Raw genomic sequence first — 22,562 nt, 5'->3', positions numbered from 1 at the left:
ATAAATCTAATTATCATAGTTGTTACTCATCTAAGCTCAAACCTATCACAAATTTAATGGAATCAACACAATATATAATAGGGTAAAAGTGAGCAGAAAATAAGAGTGTCAATGATAAATATGATGTGCAAAGAAATATTTTAAAATTTTGCTAATTTTTGGTATTATGATTATTTTATAATATAGTAATTTAAATTCTCAACACGGTATTCGGAATTGGGATACTTCTTTTTCATTGGTTAAGGGGGTAAGATTTTGGAAAAATGACATGGTTTATACGTTTAGTAAGCCAAAAGTGTTTACGGTCAAAAATCAGGAAGACAATTTCAATCACTCCCGTATAGTTTTATGACATAGTCAAATAGTGGCCCAGATAAAGGGTGCTGGGTTCAAGTATTGTGTGGGTCTTTTTTACTGTAAGTAGACCTAGCCTAGCTATCGCAAGTTTGACATCCCAAGCCAGGGCAATTTTCACAGCGTACGTAATGTTTAATTTCAATAATGCTGACCACATCACGTTTTCAAAAGGCCAAAGTACTATGTCCCACCCAAGCTATGTTGCAATATCAATTATCCCTTTTTATCTATAAAAATACTAAATATCTACTCATCAGCAGTTAAAATTAACAGAACCATAACCCTTTAAAATTTTATCTTATTTTATCCCTCTAAACTTAAAAAACTAAAAATTTCTCTCAGCCTAAGTTTTAAAAAATAGCAGTTTCACCTCAGAGTTTGGTTTTAAGATCTTCGACGTTATCTTCGACTCTATTGTTGGCGGTCTCTCTCTTCCGAAGCATCCTCTCCCTCCAACGGTCTCTTTCCTCCCATTGGATGCCCGATTGGCATCGAAAGAGTGATGAAAGACGAAACTCTTTGTCCTCCCAAACGAAGACGGAGCTGTCATCTTCCCAGAAGAAGACCTCTGGGAAGACAACAGTTCCGTCTTCGTCTGGGAAGATGAAGATCAGATGTCTGACACCGATCAGGCCTCCAAATGGAAGGAAAGACACCGTCGGAGGTAGAGGATGTCTCAGGAGGGAGAGACCGTCAGCAATGGAGCCGAAGATTTCAAAACGAAACCCTATGATGAAACTACTATTTTTTAAAATTTAGGTCAAGGAAAACTTTTAGTTTTTAAAGTTTAGGGGGATAAAAAAATTGTATTTTAGTTTATTTTTAATATTATAGAAAAAATGATGATTTTACCCTCACTAAGTTTAATTTTAACTGTTGATGGATAGACATTTGATATTTTTAGAGATAAAAGAAGGACACTTAACATTATAACATACTTTAGGTGGGAAATAGTCGTTTGGCCTTTTCAAAACCAAAAATGTCTAGAATACGACCTACCTCACCCTTATTCTAAGCGATAAGGTTTTGAATTGTGAATCAGAGTCGTTGTCACAAGCTGCTGGTTAGTTGAAACATGCACACGGACGAATAATGAAGGAGTGAAAGCTCCACTCCACCAGTCAGAGAAAAGGATAGCCATGTTTCCTTAATAACTTTGAGAATCCTCCTTCTTCCTCATACAACAATTTCATGCATGTATGATGTATCCCTCTTTCCAAATTTAATAAAATTATATATTATATAATTTAAGTATATTGATAATATATAATCATGTGATTAGATAATTTTAAATTAATGATTAAATAATATATAATCTTATAATAATTTATTATCTAGATATATAAAAAATATATATATATATAATATTGTTTAATTTGTAATTTTATATAAGTTGAGAGGAAGGTCCATCGACCTTTTTCTATTTTGGACCAATGGACATGAATGGGGAAAAGTTGGCTACCTAGGCTTTTCACGAGGACTAAAAAGTATAAAATAACAAAAATAATGGATTTAGTGTTAGAGCAAGATAAAATTATTTATTTATTTAATTTAATAGTTGTTAAACTAATAATTAAATTTAGAGTTTTACTTGTTAGATATAATCAATCAGACCCTAATCTAAACAAACCAATTTCAATGAGTTTTTTCGTTAAAAAAAGAAATAACATGACTAAAGACGAAAGCTAACTAATAGAAAAAATAATCTAAATACAACTTTGGTGGATTCACGGGTAAAAGAAGGAAATTTCAAATATAAGAGTATCAATTTGAGATTTATTTTGTTTTACCACTTAAAACACATATTTTTAAATTGATGTAATGGGAGCCTTCTTGTTTTTTTGTTGTTTTAATGGACATAAATTGCAGAGGAAAACAAGTAAATCTGTAAGGTGAATAACTGTAAAAAAATTTAAAAGAAAAGAAAAGCTTTTAAACAAAATTTTGATACAAGCCAAGTAGAAATGGCAATGGTTTGAGTTAGGCTAGTTTTGGTCTTAGTCCACTTGGTTTTTGGGTTGGGCTAGGCCTAAGATTTATACAATAGTAGGCTTTACACATTGGGCCAACTCATAAAAAGTATTAGATCCACAATCCGACCCTATATATATAAGAGCAGACTGAATTATATAGTAATGGTCAATCCATTAATTCAAATAAAAATATTTTTATATTATAATTAATTTTAATAATTATGAAAATAGTAATGGGTCTTGTGTTTAAGCCTATGGGTCTGGCCCCGCCTCTACAGTAATACGCTGAGGTATTATTTTGTTCTTTTCGTTGACTTAGACATGTCAATTAAGCCGGATCAAATGGAAGTATGATCTAGAACAAGAATTTGAAGTCTGACCCAATTTGGCATTGTAACATGTCGGGCCTGGCTTAAAGGTCTTTTGGACCGAATCATGACTTTAATATCAAGCCCTTAGGCTAGGCCAGCCATTACCATTTAAAAAATAAATTTTTTAAAACAACATCAGAGCAGATGGCAGAAGCCTTCAACAATTATTGGTTTATTGTTTAATTTTTAAAATTTATTTATTTATTTATTTATTTCTATATAAACCAATCCAATTTTTTTTCAATTTCAATTTTTTAATTATATTTTTAATCTCATTTTCTCTTATCAACTCTCTTTCGGAAACTATATAAATTCACAAATAATAATTCTTTGTGTTTATAATTTCATTTTTATTTCAATTTTATCATTACAACATATTATAATTGGATCCAATATAAAAAAAAATTAGAGATTTGAATGTTGAAAATGAGTAGATAAATGATATAGTATATATATTTTATTTATATTTATAATTTATACAATATGTAAATTAATTAATGTATATTATATTATAAACTTATAATATTTTTCATTATGTAATCATAGTATGCCTCCGTTATAAGTGAGAGATTATAAATAAAATGTTCGAGATAGTTATTGATTTTAATAATTGAAAAATAATTTATATTTAAAAATTTTAATTAAATTTAAAAAAATGGGCCAACACATTTAAGGCCCAGCGTAGCCCAATATATAAGACCAAACTTTGAGCATTCAAAAATGTATAAGCCGGCCCAGTCTATTGCCGTGTCTAAGTCGACTCAACTCTTTTAACACCTCGAACGCCAACTAACTTTTACCACTTGGTAGCTATAAACTATAATATACACGAGAAGTAATCATCTTCAACTCAGGATGTCGTTTTAAGCTGAGTTATTATCGAGAATTTACAAGTGATTTTGTGGGACGTTCTCTATACCATTTCATGGAAAATCAAAGTTGGAGATGGTGCGGTCTGTATTGGACTTGTGTACAACTAATACAAGTTTTGAATTAAATGAATTGATCCCAGAAATCTTATCAGGTCCTGGTCACTTCAATTCTCAATTATCCATCAATTCGGCTTCTTCTAATTCCAATTTCAAAACTAGTGGAAAACATTATGATTTCATACCTACTGAAAGCAACGAAAATGCGTTGCCATGTGGAAAGTTTGTTTTCACACACAAGGTTGTTTTCTCACAAATCCAAAAAAAATCAAACGCTCCCAATTTGGCACAAATTGATTGCTTTCCAATTGTAGATTAAGACATGGAAAGTGATTTTATTATAATAGCAAACTATGATTGTATTTTGAAGATATCTTAGAGAAAGATCAGAAATATTAAAAATTTTTTTTTCCTACTTTCTAGATAAAAGATCTTTTGTTCGTATTTTGTCATGCATTGGTGTGTAGACGATGTAATTGATCTTTACGTACAATTCGTATAACTTATCGTTATGTATTGACCAATCACTTTTTTGTTGTTAATTCTGCAAGTTTAATTAAGGAAAAGTTTTACCTCATTATGTACTTATTTCCCAAATTAGAAATTAATAATACCTGGTCATGCGTGCTTTTGCTTGTGTCCATTGTTGTAAAATAGACACTTTTCATCTATTAAGCTCCAATGGCTTATATTATATGGTTTGGTTGGTGGGTTGAGGTCCATATTCCCTTTAGGCTAAAGTTTATGTGGGCTGAACGACTCATATTTCTTAGCTCTTCATATCTATTTGTTACAAGTAGTGTTACAAAAATACTCGTATTTTAAGAACAAAAAGAAATAATAAATAAAGAATCCCAGTGTTAAGCCAACTCCAAATGGAAAATTACCCATCAATTCGGTTTTTAATTGTTCATTCCAGTAATCAATTTAGAGGATCTAACTAAGTTAGTTGAGAACGGATTTAAATTGGATGGCACTGAGTTGATCGGAATTGGGCTACTATAGAAGTTCCTTTAGAGTTGAGTTTGAGTAATCATAACTTAATGGACTTTCAATGACAATGACGAGATGCAGACTTCTTAATTGTCTGAATGGGCCCAATCAGCTACCGACTGAGAGCTCCGTTGATGGATTATTCTTACATGCTGATTAATGGGGTGACAACATAATGTCACTGTGAGTGACGTGTGCCAAAATTCCGAAGATGTCAGATTGAATTTCTTAATTAGTACATTTGTTTGAGATTGAGTTGGATACTAATGTTATATTTTAAGTACAAATTAATATTATTTTTTAAACACAACCGTTGGATCCTCCAAATCAAATTTCCCAAAAAAGTAAATTTAAATGTTGAACTAGTAGATCCCTTTGTAGAAGTGTCAAACCTAGTAAAAAAAAATCGGATACCATAAGATTCAATCTGCTATTGTGGTGGTTGAATTTAAAGGATTGGGTTATGGGTCTAGATAATAGATCCGTGAATCAATCTAACCTGATTCATTATTGTTATTACGAATATATAATTTTTAAATCTATCTTTTTATTATAGAACAACTTATGTGGCTGAAGTCATTGTTTATTTATTTATTTATTTTTCTTATTACTATTATTATATAAACTCAATAATCCCCCCCTTCCCTTTTACAAATTCATTATTCTTTCTCAAATCTCAATCTCTTAATCTTTCATTATTCTCAATCTAATTTTCTTTCATCAATTCTCACTCTGAAACTGTTTGAATTCACAAACAATAATTTTGTATTGATAATTTTATTATTTAATAAGATATAAATTAATTTATTTATAATATGTTATAATATTTTTCATGATATAATCATGATATTATTTCATCACAAGTGAGATATTATCAATAAAATATTTGGGGCATTATCATCAGTTTTAATAATTAGATAATGATTTAAAAACATAATTTAAACAAATTTTTGGAAAGACCTAATCTTACATATATCGGATTGGGCTATGTATCTTATACTTCATATGGGTTGACCTAACCTATAAGACTCATTATTGTGCAAGTCTTAGGTTCAATCCGATCCATGGGTCCAGTGAGCTTGACTGAACCAGCGTGGTCCATTGCCACTTCTATCCCCATGTGAAGGTAGCTGCAAAGGTGGAGGGGCCTTAAAATGTTATCATGTGCTGGGTTGGACGAAAATATTGACTTAGAAAAATTGTTCCAACAATGAACAAAGAGATGAAGGAGTCATTGACGTGCAAGATTAGAGAAGCTTGTACCTTTTATTGTTGTTGAAGGTGTTGGAGTTGGTCTTTTAAATTCACGAGATTGTGTTCTGTCATCCATGATGGTAAAGATCGATTAAAGCACCAAAATTTTAATAAAGAGTATGAAAGAAGAAGAAGCCCGGAAAAACAAAGCGCAGGGCAAGAGGAAAGAAAAGAGAGAAAGTTTTGGAGAAATGTAATTAAATTCCTTTCTTTTATTCACTAGTTTCAGTCTAACTAAGCCAATAAAATACGAAAAATATTTAAATGTCTAATTGTTGAATTGAGACTAAACAAATTGGATAATCAAATAAACCTACCCTAGGGACGTGAGAGCCATTGATTCATAAATACTAAGTAAACTGTCACTTCTGCCAATTGGTTGCTTCTCAAGGAGACGCCCTTTAAGAACACTACCGTACAACAAGCATCTTCTTCGTGGCAAGTGCGTGGAAATGTCTCAGCTTCTTCGTGGTGTTGGGAGCTTTATGAAGCCCTGGTGCATGTTTTGTTGTTTCCCAAAAAGTTATGCCCCTTCTTGGGTCATATCATAAGTGTCTCTACGATGATGCAAAGTGAATTCGGTACTATGTCAATGTCAAGCGATCAAAAAGCATTGAAAGAACAAAACAGACTGATTTAACAATTTGATCAAAGGACCGCAAGTCCATATAATATCAATCAATTGCTTTTGTTTTGTTTTGTTTATATGTTTGGATGCCATGGTACATCAACAAACTTTGTGGCTCCTACAGCTTTGTATTTTACGTAGGAGTGTGCCTTTGGCCTAGTATGCGTGTAAAGTTTTTGATTCCTTACCAAAATAATAAGCCCCAGTTCGTCCCTATGGACATGTTTGTTATGGAGACATTATGATTTTGGCCCAGGCCATCCATTTGCTCTTACAAGCTTCCATTATTTCAGGGATCTAGCTGTTCACTGGTAGAAAATTTTATGAGGTGGATTAACATTAATTATGATTTTGATATAATAAAACTTGTTATTTGAATAGTCCAGTTATAATTTACTAATGAATTTAAGTCTAATATAAAGTTAAGATTTAGGTAAACAAAATTAGCGTAAGTCTAACGGTTATTGAATATTTGATGAGAGTCCAATAATATACTATTGATTGAGTCATCTTTTTGAAACCTTTGTCATATAGTTTTATTTATTGAAAACTTTTATTTAAAGAAGTTTTAGGAGCAGAAAATCAATCACTCTAATACAAATAATTTTAGCAATATTTTAGGAGCAGAAGATTTTACATTGCTATGAGAAGTACAAGCCTTTTATTAAACCAAAAACAAAAATCATTACAACCTTTCAGTGTAAAAGCTTAATGAAATTACAGAGATGAGGGAACCTGCCACTGAAAATTTCACCATAAGGTTGCTTTGCTCTTGATTTCCTACTCTCTTCATTCCTACAGACATCTTCCTCCATAGCCTGCATTTCTAAATAATGCCTGCTTTATGTCCTCAGAGCTTATAAGCCTTCTATGCTTCATTTCCTATCAGCATCACCATAATCATAAAAAGTAAACACTGCTCTGCTCTCAATAGATTAAATAAATTAACTACAGCAAATTAAGATGTGAATTTGTACCTCTGAGCAGGAAGCTTGGACTGAAAAGTCATTAAAGCAGCTGATAACACATTGTTCAATCTCAAGGCCTAATGCTTCCAGGGTTGTTACTGTTGATAACAACAATCCTGACTTCGCTGGACAGCAAATCTCAATTCTGGTATCCATATTTCTTCTTTCCACGCCAAACTGCAGCCCATAAAAAGTAGAATATCGAAATTTAGGAACTTTTTTTTTTTCCCAATAATTTCAGTTTGTCTCAGTTGAAGTTCTTACTTAATAGTATTTCAGAGTCTATACCTTTGGTGCATTTCTTACTAAACTCTCATTTGGCTTCACATCCTTACAAATGCCCAGCTTCTCGATATGACTTGAATCTGCTTCAATTTCTTGTTGCAAGTTGTTGATTTTCTCTATGAGCTCTTTCACGTAGTCTATGGTATCTCCAAGTATAGAAGTCCTGTCCATCTATCAGAAGACCAAAGGGAATTAATTAAAATCGAACAAGCTCTACACATACATATAAAATATACTTTAATTAATCTGTGCAACCAGCAATGGAGTTTGTTTACTTACCTTGCTTATTTTAGGAACTATGGATCTCAGCATTGAGAGGCGGTCATTTAAGCGCTTCCTTCGCCTTCTCTCGGCCATTAGATTTTTTGATGGCTGCCTCTCCACCTTCTTACTTCTGTTCATTCGTTCGGGACAAGTTCCCATTTTGAAAACTGGGATTTCAGGAGACTCGTGAATTGGCTCAACTTTGCAAGATGAAGATTGCATCTCGAGATTTTGGAAATCATCCGCAAGTAGATTATTAGCTTCTTCATCGCCCATCATGGCCAACGGAAAGTCTTCTTGAATTGGAAATGGCGGTGTTGGTGTATCAAGTGTATTCATTGATGAATCAGTAAGCTGAGGTGCTGACAATTCATCAACAAATGGACAATAGACTTCACTGAAGTCGTAGTTGAAATCTTGTTCAAATGGTGCAGAAAAAGGCTGATAATAAGAATTTGGAAGAATGGGAGGTGGGTTTTGATCATAGCAACCATAACTCCAATCACTAGAGAAGAGTCCATCCATTTCTGTAGGGATGGTCTCCCAAGTGTCTCTTCTTAGAGGCAAGAATTCCTCCGAGAAACCATTTTCACTGAGCTCCATAACTTCTCTCACCAAATCCCTGGAGATGAAGTTGCTCCCAGTGGGAGAATATATAGGTACACCAATGGAAAGGTTGTTAATTAATTAAATTAATTAATTCATAATATGCAATTATGTTGTACTTCAAATATACATATAGCACTTTGTGCCTTAATTAGATTTAAAAGGAACAAATTTTATTAATTTACATTCACATATCTGCCTCTAGAATTTGGCTTCACGATTTCAAATGAGTTGGTGGACCTCTTTTTTGTTCTTTACTAAACTTTCAATAATGCATCTGCCCAATTCTGGTTTTGATTTAATTTACTATTAATTCTATTAACTAAATTAACTGTGCAGCCTAATTTTTGTATCCTTTTACAATTAATTATGAAAATAGGACAGTCTTATTCTTATCTCTCCCCTGGACATGTTGACAATACGACATGTATAGATCAAATTCATCCATAGACTATTGCAATTATTCTCTTTTCTTATTAGCCTAATTTGGCTTATGTATTTGTTCTTTACTGTAACGTGAATATGCAAATACTTTTCATGGCTGCATGAGGATAATTCTATCCACCCATTTTATAGCTAGGCTTTTATATTCTATTTCCAATTGCAGTGCTGCACTTTCTTAATTATCCTATGAGACGACAAGTTGATTTAGCTCCAACAGAATTAATAAAACTGCAATTTGATGGCGGTGAGTGGCGACATACTGCACAGCCCCATCAAAATCGGAGTACAGATTGACTCTTCAGTTCATTATTCGTGACTTTCATGTTGCATTAATTGGCAATGACCACAGGCCACACTTCTTCTGTCAAATTTGTCTGTGAGAGTAGATGTAAATAGTGTTGTCTTCTCCTGACAATAACAAAAATAAATAAATAATTTGTATAGGATAAGGATGGGTTATAAAAAAATAATTTGACTCAAATGAAATTGCTTGTTATAAAAAAAAAAGAAAAAATCTGAACCACACGTATAAACACAGTTGAACAAGTATAAGATAGAAAAATTCTAAACACGTGACTTTACTCTACCTCCCTAGTGTCATGATGCTGAATTTAACGCAACTACAGTTTAAGGTGAAAATCAAACGCAAAGAAGAAAAAAAGTACCGAAAATCTTAAAGTGGCAATGATTTGATGCAATTTTCAAACATAAAGTTAGGAAATTTGTAAAAGGGAAATAATCTGGTGAAAACTTCAAACATAAAGGTTTCGAAATTCCACTATCTTGTTCTATAATATGATTACCATCGTTTCCTAGCAGCCGATTTGGGGCCAATTTCATGTACGAAATGATTAAGCATGAACAATGATGGTGATCATTTAATTTAAAAATAATCATTTATCACATTAGTAATAATCATACAGCAGAAAATTATAACACCCTCTTGAAAAATATGTTAAAAAATCGTTAGACTTTGAGCTAAATGACATAAAGTTGGATACATGTCAAAAGGTAATAAGTAAAAGAAAACTTTTTATTTATTTATTTATTTTCCTATGGATGTAAATTTATTTGGTGAGCCTTCCAAGTAGGGTTTTGAATGGAGAAGTGGCATCCCTTCCACAAGAAAAACACAGGAAAGATCAAAAGAAAATAAGAAAAAGGAAGACATTTCGGAGTAGGTGGAGACTAGGAATGTGGAGGAGAAAAAAGCATCAACCGTCCTTCAGCATGTGAATTTCTTATCAGTTTACGTGGTTTTCTTAGAGCTTTTTTCTTAGTATAATTAGGAGCTGTCAGTCACCAGTATACATAGAATAATAGCCTTTGTTTTATTTTCAAAGTTTAGATATGTTTTCTATGGATAGCTATATATTCCTACGTTTCATGGAAGCAGCAAGTTTCCTCTTCTCTGTGAAAAGAGGAAGCATTTACGCAGTTTAACTCGTATGTTCATGTTTGCACTCTTCACTTGCAATACTAGCTCTGATGCCATAATTAAACTTTTTGACTTGAGATTAAAATCTTGATCATCAGATAATTTATACTCAATTGATTGACTGTTTTTACTTGCTCTAGGCCCGCAAGGCTTAATGATTTGCTTGTCAAATAATCTCTTGACGATCAGATTTGTCATTCATGACTTAATTTATCATTTTTCATTTTCTTACTATGGGATTTAATCCCGTTAAAATTATATTATCAAATAATATATATAATTTTATATATAAATAATAATATATTATTATATAATGGTATATTGTTTCATCTTTAATTTTTAACTATTCAATTATATGATGACACGTCATTATTTATATATAAAATTATGCACATAACCCTCCTTATTATATATACAAATGAATAAAAAGTACTATTATGTATATCTATTTTGAATACATAAATATGTACATATTTATATATGTCATCATATGAGTGAATGTTATTTTATTCTTAATTCAAAATTACCTAATCATATGATGACGTGTATAAATGTGTAAATATTTATGTATTTAAATTAGGTATACATAGTTTTATTGTCATCAATATATATATATATAAAGAGAAATACTATGTGTATCAATTTTGAATATACAAACAGATACATATTTAGATATATTATTATGTGATTAAATATTACTTTATTTTTAATTTAAAATTATTAAATTAAATGATAATACATATCAAATATATACTAACTTATATCCTTAAAATAGATACATATAATTTTATATATTAACAGTAAACTTCACATTTTAATTTAATATGTGGCTTATCGGTTATATCATTTCAATGGATATGCTGAAATTTCAGACCTAAACATATAAATTACCTATTTGCAATCGACATTATTAAAAATCTTATTGAAATTGACATTCAGTTTATGCAATTCATTATGTTCTAATTTATATTTAATATATATACTATCATCGTGTTAGATCCAATTAATTTTTATTAAAATTATATTTAGCATCTACCTAAGTTTATATTAATATATAATTATATTTACTAATCAATTCTAACGGTTCTATCTTAACCAAAGTTATCATATAGTACTGATACATCTAACTAGCCAAAAAAAAACACGCACAGTTGGATGAATGGCAAGTGAAAATTAATTAATAAATTTTGCATTTAGAAGGAAGATTGAAGGAGATATAAAAAGACAATTGAAAAAACAAATAATTTTTATATGACAATGACACAACACAACCACCACGATAAGCACAGGCGAAGTAGGGCTAATGGTGGTGTGAGAAAACCGCGGGCTGTTTCTCCCTACCACCCCGACACAAAGCGGTTTTGCGAACCCTACTTTCACAGTTTCTCTTTCATACCCACAATATCTTATTAGGGTTTGAAGGTCTCACTCAAAGCCACTATCTCTAATTTTGTCTTCTAATGCTTTGTTTGCTTGTGCCATCAACAAGATTAGAGGGCTAATAGATAAAGAGTTATGGTATCCAAACAGCAGCTTTTATTGTTGGATTGGATCGTCTTTGTAAGAAAGAAAGAAAAAGAAAGTAGAAGTGCTATTTTCTTCTAATTCTGATTCCATAAAGGCCGGTAATTATAATTTGGTGTTGGCATTTTGTATACGCCTTTAGTTGCAGTAAAAAGTTAACCATTATTAGAGGCTTAAAAAGGGATTTCCTTCACGAGTCTTTTCTTCAAGCAAGAAAATGAGGGCAACCCCACAAATCACAACCACTCATCACAAGATGTGGTAAAATCAATCCTGCTCTTCAGTATGGTCAATGTCAAAACACGAGTAAATAAAATTAGTTTGTGTCAAAGTTGCTAACGTATGCTTGCCGTTCATCTTCTAGCAACTTCATTAGCTACTTGCTGTATCTTGAAAGGTCTGAGTAACAATTTATACAAATGCCCCAAGTGAATTATCATGTTGACAATCAGATTTGCATGTTAACTAAACTTCAGGTTGAAAAAATGTAGTACAACGATGAATTTATCATGGACAAGATTTGGGTTTTTGTTTTTATTTTTTTGGCAGTCTGTCACTTGATGACAAATTTAAATACAAGTAAGAGGTCCATTAATTATTTGTTGTCATTTCACACGGATTAAATTGGAGTACTTCCCTGTCATCTAGGGCAGTTTCTGGGTTAGTAAGGTTTCATATTTTTCCTAGAAATCTCTACTTGTGGGGGCAGAGTCGGCAGACTAATGCTGAAAAAATGCAACAGATGAAAGCAGTGGAATCTAGCTATTAAGGGTGGGGGCATGATGATGTAGAAATTAAAACAGCATTCTAGGCCCCAAATGTGGATACTATAAATACATATATAAGAAAGAGCTCTTCCTGAATAGACATTATGGCTTGATTTTAATTAAATTTTGGTCTGTACCTAATGCTGGAAAAGCCATTATTGTTTCAAAGCATGAACACGATGAACAATAATAACATATAATGGAAAGTTAATAAAGTAACTGTGTGACCAAAAACACGGTTGATCTCTACCTCACTTATCACCCTCAATATTTTCATTATTCTTTGGCACCAGTAACACTGATGGGTTTGTTTGAGAACAATCTTGTTGACTACAGATTTACAATCTGTTTAAGCTCAACAATGGTGTACCTAACTTTGAATGTGTCTCGCTTGATCATCAACAGCCATAATCTGCCCATAATGCTATAATTAATATATATATATTTTATGACTGGAAACGCCACCCGACTTCACCAGATAAATAAATCTTCGAGTACAATACTAAATAATTCAAAATTTTACTAATTATAAGATTAATATAGTTTAAACCTAAACTCTTTTTGTTAACTTTAAGTTAATAATATAAATAAATAATATTGTTAGCCCCTAAATGTTTATCTTTGCTCAACTCGGAATATATATTATGTTAAAGCAAAATATACACAGTTAATTCATAATACACATATCTTTGGTCCAGCATTGGATAGTATTTTCGTAACAAAACAACCAAATCATCTTCCAATACCAAGCAACTAGTGGCCATTTAAGTACTTCAATAGAAATTCGGTGGATATTTAGATAATTACATTTTTCCAGAACCTAAGATTCTGAGAAGACCAGTCTTCTCATATATAAAAAGACCACAAACAACCATATTTGCAAACTCAAATTATAATATAACTTAAGGATCTTCTCATGAAAATTTGTACAAAATTGAGCGACTTCGTGTTTGGTAGTCACACTACAATCTCATCCAACGTTTTGTCCTATTGAAGATTGAGAATGCTAATGATTTTCAGAAATCATGAAATGGGATCTTTATATTACCATTAAATAATGAAGTTAAAGATTTGTTGTTTCTTCATCCTTCTACAATTATACAACAACAGAATTATTTTGTTTCATATTCAACTTCAAAAAAAGAAATAAGAGCCGTCGCCAGCTTTTATATTTTGTACGTTGATATCACTGAATTCCGGTCAAATAAGGGTAGGGACCTTTATATATATTTGAAAGATAGACCTAGAAGTTGAATCATTGAATGTGATGCATATTTTAGATTTTGGAAGCATTGAATTTAATATGCATGGCTAAAACTGCTTATTCTGCTGACCCAGTTTAACTTGCAGACAAAAAACCTGATAGCCTTTAAACTTTAATCAACCATGGCGTGTTCAAACTTGTTTTGCCAAATGATTCTTGTGTTTAAGATTTGTTTTCTCGATTCTCCTAATTAGTAGGAAAGTATCAAGTTGCAGTTGACAGGAAATTATAGGCTGGAGGATTTTGTTTACCTGCAGAAGACAATGAAGATTTGCAGGATCTTTCTACTTGCTATTACATTTCAAACATCTTAACCAACCTTGATAATGGCAAATTGGCGAATCAAATCTCTCAACTTGAATTTTTTTCTTGTAATTAATACGCTGACTTCTCCTCGGAAGGGTGTGTACAGTGGTTGTTTGGATATACAAATATGAATACACTTATATGTGTTATTATATAATTGAGTAATTTTAAATTAAAGATAAAATAATATTTGATTATATGATGACACGTATAAGTATGTATATATATGTGTATTTAAAATTGATACACATAATTTTACTCAACAAATAAACAGTTTAAAAAAATTTCAAACAAAATCAAACTATTTTAAGTTTAAAACCAAACTAAAAAATACATTGTAATTTGAATTGAATTACGGTTTAAATATTTTAAAATTATTTACTTATAAATATATATTATTTAATAAAATTAATTAAAATTTTGTTTTCTATAATATAATGTAAACATAAAAAATAAATATAAAAAATATATACAATATATATAAAGAAAATAATAAAACAAATTATAAAACAAATTACTTATTGAAAAATTCTATCAAATATAATTATATACATGTAGTTTAGAAAAATATAATTTATGATTTGATTCGGTTTGAAAATCGGTTAAACTGTAATCCAAATTAAAAACTATTTTTTAAAAATTTATCAATTCAAACCAAACTATCTTATAAATCAAACTATTTAATGTAATTTTTAAGCGGTTTAATTTAATTTTACAATTTGAACTGAATTTACATACTTATATCTCCTCCTATTATTTTGTTTTAGCTTTCGTATTTCTGTTATTTAAAACATTATTTATCCCTTCAAGTAATATTTACCTAAGATTCATATTAGAAGATTTTGTCCATATTAACTAACCCTCAAGGGGCTGTTTGATTCTAAAAATTTAAAAATTATTTTGATAATTTATCTTTTATTACTTACATTATTTTGTTTAGTTTATCATTAACAAAATATTACAGTAATTTTTTGTTATCAATGCTGACGTGACAGATAATATATATGGTAATCTAATTACTACCTTAATTTTAGATATTAAAAGATTACTAAAGTAATCTTGATTTTATTATAATTAATTTTTTTAAGATAAAAATAAATTTATTTTTAATAAATATAATAAATAATATAAAAATATTTAAAAATAATTATATTTAAATATATTTAAGTAAAATAATTTAATAATATTTTTTTATTATTTTTAACTAAATATAATAATTACTTATATTTATTAAATTTTATCAAACATAATAATTATTTATATCAATAACTTTTTAAATAATTTACCTTTAAAATAAGCTCCCTATTTTAAGTAATTACCCAAACCAAACGGAAGGCCTTCCAAGTGTGATTTGCTTTTTATTTTCATTTCGCTTTCAGGGAGAGTGAAGAAGATGGGGAGGCTGATAAAGTTTTGTGCGTCCATTGTACATGTTTGTTTAAGTTTAATTGAAAAATGTAGAAAATTAAGCTGTTTCAACGTTAAGCATTAATTACATTCTCATGTACAATGTATCACTGTTCATTCCCCTGAGGTACAAGTAAGTAGACAGACAGATGGGTCATTTATTAATTAGTGACAATTACAAAGCTATCTTATCATTCCTGAGACTCACAGAAACAAGAGGCGCGCACACAGATATATACAACCTTTTTACAGCTACCTACTTCTGTTTATTTATTAATTGAAGACCGTAAACATCATACACAATGATCAAAGAAGACAAACCAATTGAATTATTATTTAAAAAAACAAAAATAGAAATCACAACTGCTCATTGGGTTACCTTCAGAAGCCAAGCCAGGCCAAGTTGGAACACATTTAAACTTGTGTTTAATTTGATTTAAATAAAATTGAATTAAAATTTAAGTTCGGTTCAAAGTTATTTTAGTATTATTCATCCAATAAAAGTTGAGATTGAGTTTGAGTTTGATCTAAGCTCAAAATTTGGTTTGATATTATAATTAAAAAAATAATATCGTTTTTGTTAATTTATATCAAAATCTCTCAGACTCGCTAGCTTGGTGAGCTTGAAAATATTTAATTTTTATATTTTTTTAAGCATAAAAAACTTCAGTTGGAATCAAATTCTAGTTGCATGACAAGAACCACAGCCACCACGAAAGGCAGACGGCCCGCCCACCCACTACGTCTGTTTTCCTTTCTATCTTTCAAGATATTGGGCTAGAGGAGGCCTATGCCGTAAAAAACCCCTGTATATTCCATAGGGGCCTGCCTTACGCAGCACACTGCACTGTCAAACTAAAATGCATAAGGTTGACTAGTGATACTCAAATAATTTTCGGTTTACTTAGCAATATTTTGTTATGGCCCAGACTAGGGCATTCCAGGCTGCGGAATTGACATCCTTTATTTTGCTTGGGCTTGGGTCCTGAATGACATCCATGATTCCAACATGATTCCGCGGATAAACCTAGGCACGATTGCGTTTGCGCTTGCGTCAGAAATCAATGAATCTGCAAGCTTAAATATCTCACTGTACATATACTCAATTTTTAACATTCCTCATTCGTGCATGGCTTGTAAAAGTATAATTTAATAATATATTATTATAAAAAATCAAACATTACTATAAATATTTATTAATTAAAATATTACTAAATATATATTTTTATCATATTTGTTGATATGTAAAATAATTATTATTTGACTGATATATATTTTTATATAATTATTGTGTATAAATTAGTATAGTATTTTATAGAACCAACATGTTTATTTTAAATATTTATTTTGTGTATTTTTAAAAATATTCTAAATGTTGATAATATATTATGTTTTCAAATTATAAAATTAATTAATTAAATTATAAAATGTTATTCATATTATTTATTATTTTAATTAAAAATTAATGATATTTTTGTTTGATATATAATAATAATAATAAAAAATTCAAGCAAAATTAAAATTATTTTATTTTAAAGTGAGAATATTTTATTACCGAATAAATTAATAAAGGATATATTAATAATAAAACATAAATACTAATCAATCTTTCATGTTATTGATTAAAATAGCTATTTTTATTATCTTTTATACATGATAATCATCTTTTTTTTATTATAAAAATGTAATTATTTTTTAAATTGATTTTATTTTTAAAATAAGAAAATTATGAGATTTAGAGTTGATTCAATGAGTTATCTAATCGATTGATCAAACACTTAATCAATCAATTTTTAAAAATAAATTGATTAGCTACATCGTTAGTCGATCGGTTAACCACTGTCCAACTTTCTTTTTATATTTATATTTTAATTGAGTAAATAAACGTGTTTTATATCTTGACTCAATGAATTTATAATTAACTAGATGAGTTTTAATTGAATAAATGTAAAAACTAAGAATATTTTAAATGTTTTACGTTTTATATTATATATAATTAAAAAAAAAAAAGTTAATTATGCATATATACAACGTTAAAAGATAAGGTATTTTAACAAGTTACCCTAGTCTTTCGTTCTTCCTTTTCAGCGTTTGAAAGTTAGAACGTGGAAGTCAAATTCAAATATTAAGAAAGTAGCAAAAGTTAGGGAAGCAACTGAGAGTATGCCAAGTGGGCGTGATTGTCTGGTCTAAATCGTTGACCGGGCGCAGGCGGCCCCCTTCATGTGCACGCAAATTAGTGGTCGAATATTTTTTGGCATATCCCAGCCCAAGGAAACCATTGAAGCAGAAAAAGGTGGAACCAGAAGCGGAACTCTTCACGAATTCCCGGGGGCTGAATTGTGAGAAGGAGACTTCCACTCCCCAACCCCTCGTGAATCATCAGGATATTTACTTTTCCTTAATTGTTTTCATTCCTCTTCTTCTACCTTTTCACCTCCTCAAAACTTCACCCCTTCTTCTCCCTCTTAACTGCAACAAAACCAGAGCTTCTCTTGTTTTATAATTACACCTTTCTCCTTTTTTTCATATTTGGTTTCCTGTTCTTTGTTTGTCATCTCTCCAAGGTACAACTTTCTTATCCAGTCGCATATTTTTCTTTTTTGGATGTATGAATTGCATGCTTTATAGCTACTCCCATCTGGTTTATTTCTCGTTATTTGGTGCTTTTATTAGAATCATGAAATGTGATGATTTTGGTTAGGCCAGATTTTTCAAGTGGTGATTGTTGTATTTGCATTGATCTGAGTTCCGTGGTCCAGATGGGATCTAGTTGTTCGTACACTTTCTGCTATTATTTTAGTTGTTTTGGTTTTCAATCTTGAATTTCAGTTACATTCGGGTGCAGGCGATATGGATTCCATCACTGGCACAAGTTTGTACCCATCTCACCGATGTAAAACTATTCACCTGGTTGGTGCCAAGATTTATTTATTTTTTATCCATCAAATATGGTTGAGATTTTCATTTTGAGAGGATTGTATGGTTAAAATTTTGCATGTAGGTGAGGCATGCTCAGGGTATTCACAATGTAGCAGGGGAAAAGGACTATGATGCTTACAATTCTTACGATTATTTTGATGCACACCTTACTTCACTCGGCTGGCAGCAGGTTTTCACCACTTAATATTTTGTTTCATTATCCATTTAGATCCGATGATCTTGCCATGTGTTTTTCATCTAATAAAGACTTGAAAGTTTTTCAACGTAATGTTCTGTTAGGGCTATGATAATTCTGCATTTCTATTGTTTCAGCAGTGAGAGAATCTTCCGTTTGAATTTTTTCTGAATCTAAGAATGATTACAATCATCCTCTAAATTGGTGCTAGATGACATTGGTTTTTACCGCAACGTTTATGTTATGTTGTTCTGTATATTATACAGTGCTTTTTGAGGATACGACAATGATTTTAGAATGATTCATGGTTCAATACCAGGTGGATAATTTGCACAAGCATGTTCATGTAACTGGACTTTCTAAGAGAATTGAGTTGGTCATCACTTCCCCTTTATTAAGGTATTATGTGTAAAAGAATTAGATTCCTGTTAACTGTTCATAATTGTTTATGCATTCTTGAATTTTAGGTTATGACTCCCGCCATTTGAATTGCAGGACCATGCAAACAGCAGTAGGAGTCTTTGGTGGTCAAGGGTACGCAGATGGGATAGATGCACCTCCATTGATGGTGGAAAAAGCAGGGAACAGTGATCGTCCTGCAATCTCAAGTCTAAATTGCCCACCATTTATTGCATTTGAGCTTTGCCGAGAACATTTGGTATGTACATAACGAAGGCTAGTTGGAGAGAATACAACTTCCTTTTCAAACATGTTTATATTCTATTGGCCTGAGGAAAAATAAAGAAAACTGAATAAAAAAGAGAAATGAAAAAACCAACTCTTGATTTGGTAGTAGAAATTTTAGAGTAAAGTAATCACAACTAAAAAGATGAATTTCATGAATTTGTGCCATTATGCATTCTGCCAATAAATTAGGCTTTGGCTTAGCAGTTATAATATTAATATTTCAATGATTTGGCAGTCTTTCTATTAAGTTGTTATATTATCTTATTTATTATATTCTGAATTCATGATCGCTCCCAAATCTAGATTGGTATGCCCAATAACATATTGTGTGATCAAGGGAGACTGGACCAAATTTCTAATTCATTCCAAAATTTTGTCAAGGTTTTGTTATAACATAGAATTGGATTAAATCATTCAGGGTGTGGCCTTAGTCCTTTGTTTAGAAAGCAAATAAAGGAGGATACCTAGATCCATACTCTACTTGATGTGATTATTGGGTGGTTTTCTAAGATATGTGGAGCACTGTTAGCTTCCAGTGCTCTTTGATTTCAAATCTAAATTGACCAGGGCATGTTTTCCAAATTTTACAAGAATGAGCTTTATTTGTTTATGAGAACGAATTTGGATATTAGGGTTCTAATTTTTGTGGATAGAGAAGTTCTTTTTCGTAAATTAAATTTTTTTCTTCTAAATTTATGTGTTCTGCTTTCATGTTTTTTTCTTTCACCTCAGGGAGTTCATCCATGTGATAAGAGAAGAAGTATCAGCGAGTACCAAACTCTTTTTCCTGCTATTGATTTTTCACTGGCAAGTAATTCATTGTGATTGGTTTTTGTTTTGGGGATTAGCTGTTATTAATATGATACTTTTGAACTGTTGGTCATGGGTTTGAGTCAAAATTTTACTTATTGCGAATTACAGTTATTTCTTACATTTTTTTTTTTATGGTTTTATTCAGATAGAAGCCGATGAGGATATTTTGTGGACGGCTGACACCAGAGAGACGAATGAACATGTTGCAAAGAGGGGAATGGAGTTTATGAACTGGTGACTTACTATTTATCTCCATTCATTTATTTATTTATTTTTATCTGCACAAGTACATAACAATGATAGACAGTTTAGACAATGACTATGGAATGGTGTGATTGCAGCTCCTAGGATGCCATCTTTTTAGTGAGGTCTGTCGTAGGGTTTAAACTTTTCATGCTCTTGTCTATGGTTTTACAAAGATGGGAGGCTTTGAGTCGTTTTTTGGAGTAGTAGTCATGTTGTAATCCATGTAAATGATGATTTCCACTGAGTTTTAGATTCCACACATGGCCTTTGAAGTGTGCACTTATGGTTCATCTTCATTTTGAATTGAACTGTAGCAATGAAGAAACTTGATCTTATAATAATCACTTGTGCCATTAGTTTCATTATGAAAAAAGGAGTTTGATGACTTCATTCTACCATTGGAACTGTAAATGCTCCCCTTTAAATTGATCCATGCTCAAAATGTTTCTTGAATTTTACCTTAGTATTTGTTTCAACTTTGAATAAGATGCATATGGACATGTAATTCTATAGCACAAGTAGCATCAATTTAATCCTGACTACTTCCTTTTGTTTTTCCAGGCTGTGGACACGGAAAGAGAAAGAGATTGCAGTTGTTACTCACAGTGGATTCTTATATCATACCCTAAGTGCTTTTGGAAACGATTGCCATCCATCTATAAAGAGTGAAATATGTAAACAGTAAGTGTTGCCTCATAAATTTCATTCTCAATCGTTGGTGTATAGAAATTAAAGATATATAGAGATAGATGGTAGAGATTTGTCTTCACAGCTTCAAATTCTACTTCTTTTTGCCATTCTGAATATTCTTTGTATTGTTTGATCAATGACTACAAGCTGAAAACTGTTTTCTCTACATTAATTCTTTACCTGGTCTGGATGCCTCAATAATTATTTATTTCTGTGTAAATCTGAGTCCTGTATACAAAAAAGTGATAATTCAATTATTACCCAAGACTTCTAATTTCTCCCTTAAATTATTGACAGTGGGTAGTAAATAACTATAAATTGGATTCAACATGGATAAAAAGGCTCATATGCTCTGCATTTTGTTGTTGCAGCTTTGCAAATTGTGAGCTTCGCTCAATGGTTATTGTTGATAGAAGGTGAGCATGATTACAATATAACTTGACAGACAACCCTGTTTTTAAGCTTAGCCATAACTAGTGACTCTTTTTTCAATTGATTATCTCTTTCTCTTTGTGCTGCAGTATGTTGGGTTCAGATTCTGCTACAACTAATTTCCGTGGAAAGATTCCCAGTGGTCTTGATCTACCAAGTGATGTTGCCGCTGAGAAGCATCTGGTAAATTAAGGCGTAATGAATTATAGCCAGGGGTCCATGATCGAGCAGGAATCCTGATATGGCATAAAATAATTGCAGAAGTGATTAACTGAGAGAGTTTACCTTAGTGCAAAATTATAGGTACAAAAAAAATACTCATGAGCTGGCTGTTCTTGTAGACAATGTTCATAATTCATTTTAAGGTGAAATTATGAACGAAATTGATTCATATTGTTAAACTCAAGAATGTTGGAAACTTTCGAGATTGTTGCATGAAACTTGCAGTCTTAATTGAACAATGAGTCATCTCAACTTGCATCGAATTGAAATGCAAAATTTTAATTATAACATTTCGGCTTAGCGGCAAACTTGTCGATATAATATAAATAAGTCAAAATTAAATAAAAATAAAAATATAAATAATCAATTAAGAAATAATAAAATATAAAATATACTAAATTAGTCTTTTTTTTTTTTTTTAAGACTAGAGGGCTGTTGAATTATTCATTATTCAAAATTTTCAAATCCAAGAGAGGTCCAATGACTCTTTTCGACCCTTTGGATCTGTAGTGTATTTAGCAACTAATAATGTCTAGTGCTGAAACCGGAAACTTCTCACTAAATTTATCTTATAAT

General features: G+C 30.9%; 2 protein-coding genes and 1 long non-coding RNA gene across 3 annotated transcripts; 1 reads left to right on the top strand and 2 right to left on the bottom strand.

Annotated features, from left to right (window-relative positions):
- Window positions 1-5,534: 5,534 nt before the first annotated feature.
- On the bottom strand, window positions 5,535-6,633 carry LOC123207776. The gene is made up of 3 exons (XR_006500505.1): window positions 6,195-6,633; window positions 5,887-5,942; window positions 5,535-5,753 (listed from the first exon to the last, which is right to left on the bottom strand). It is a non-coding gene; the product is annotated as an uncharacterized LOC123207776 (long non-coding RNA).
- Window positions 6,634-7,143: 510 nt separating this feature from the next.
- LOC123207782 (transcription factor bHLH93-like) lies at window positions 7,144-8,653 on the bottom strand. Its single transcript, XM_044625252.1, has 4 exons — window positions 8,038-8,653; window positions 7,762-7,929; window positions 7,483-7,650; window positions 7,144-7,387 (listed from the first exon to the last, which is right to left on the bottom strand). The coding sequence occupies exons 1-4, from the start codon at window positions 8,623-8,625 to the stop codon at window positions 7,301-7,303; spliced, it is 1,011 nt and encodes a 336-aa protein (XP_044481187.1). The 5' UTR covers window positions 8,626-8,653; the 3' UTR covers window positions 7,144-7,300.
- A 9,381-nt stretch (window positions 8,654-18,034) lies between these two features.
- On the top strand, window positions 18,035-22,204 carry LOC123207786 (phosphoglycerate mutase-like protein 1). The gene is made up of 10 exons (XM_044625261.1): window positions 18,035-18,345; window positions 18,611-18,691; window positions 18,783-18,890; window positions 19,216-19,295; window positions 19,392-19,554; window positions 20,316-20,390; window positions 20,542-20,630; window positions 21,204-21,323; window positions 21,704-21,748; window positions 21,854-22,204. The coding sequence occupies exons 2-10, from the start codon at window positions 18,632-18,634 to the stop codon at window positions 21,954-21,956; spliced, it is 843 nt and encodes a 280-aa protein (XP_044481196.1). The 5' UTR covers window positions 18,035-18,345; window positions 18,611-18,631; the 3' UTR covers window positions 21,957-22,204.
- Window positions 22,205-22,562: the final 358 nt, after the last annotated feature.

This window comes from Mangifera indica, unplaced genomic scaffold (genome assembly GCF_011075055.1).
Source record: "Mangifera indica cultivar Alphonso unplaced genomic scaffold, CATAS_Mindica_2.1 Un_0104, whole genome shotgun sequence".
Taxonomy (NCBI): domain Eukaryota; kingdom Viridiplantae; phylum Streptophyta; class Magnoliopsida; order Sapindales; family Anacardiaceae; genus Mangifera; species Mangifera indica.
This window is presented reverse-complemented; position numbering and strand designations above follow the sequence as displayed.

What these genes read in the sequence shown, in the direction of transcription:
- LOC123207782 (XM_044625252.1), bottom strand. Translation starts at nt 8,625, where the DNA reads ATGGAGCTCAGTGAAAATGGTTTCTCGGAGGAATTCTTGCCTCTAAGA. An exon ending in TAGTAAGAAATGCACCAAAG is followed by an intron (nt 7,651 to 7,761) that starts GTATAGACTCTG and finishes TATGGGCTGCAG; the next exon opens with TTTGGCGTGGAAAGAAGAAA. An exon ending in TCCAAGCTTCCTGCTCAGAG is followed by an intron (nt 7,388 to 7,482) that starts GTACAAATTCAC and finishes TGATGCTGATAG; the next exon opens with GAAATGAAGCATAGAAGGCT.
- LOC123207786 (XM_044625261.1), top strand. Translation starts at nt 18,632, where the DNA reads ATGGATTCCATCACTGGCACAAGTTTGTACCCATCTCACCGATGTAAA. An exon ending in CTTCACTCGGCTGGCAGCAG is followed by an intron (nt 18,891 to 19,215) that starts GTTTTCACCACT and finishes GTTCAATACCAG; the next exon opens with GTGGATAATTTGCACAAGCA. An exon ending in AAGAGTGAAATATGTAAACA is followed by an intron (nt 21,324 to 21,703) that starts GTAAGTGTTGCC and finishes TTGTTGTTGCAG; the next exon opens with CTTTGCAAATTGTGAGCTTC.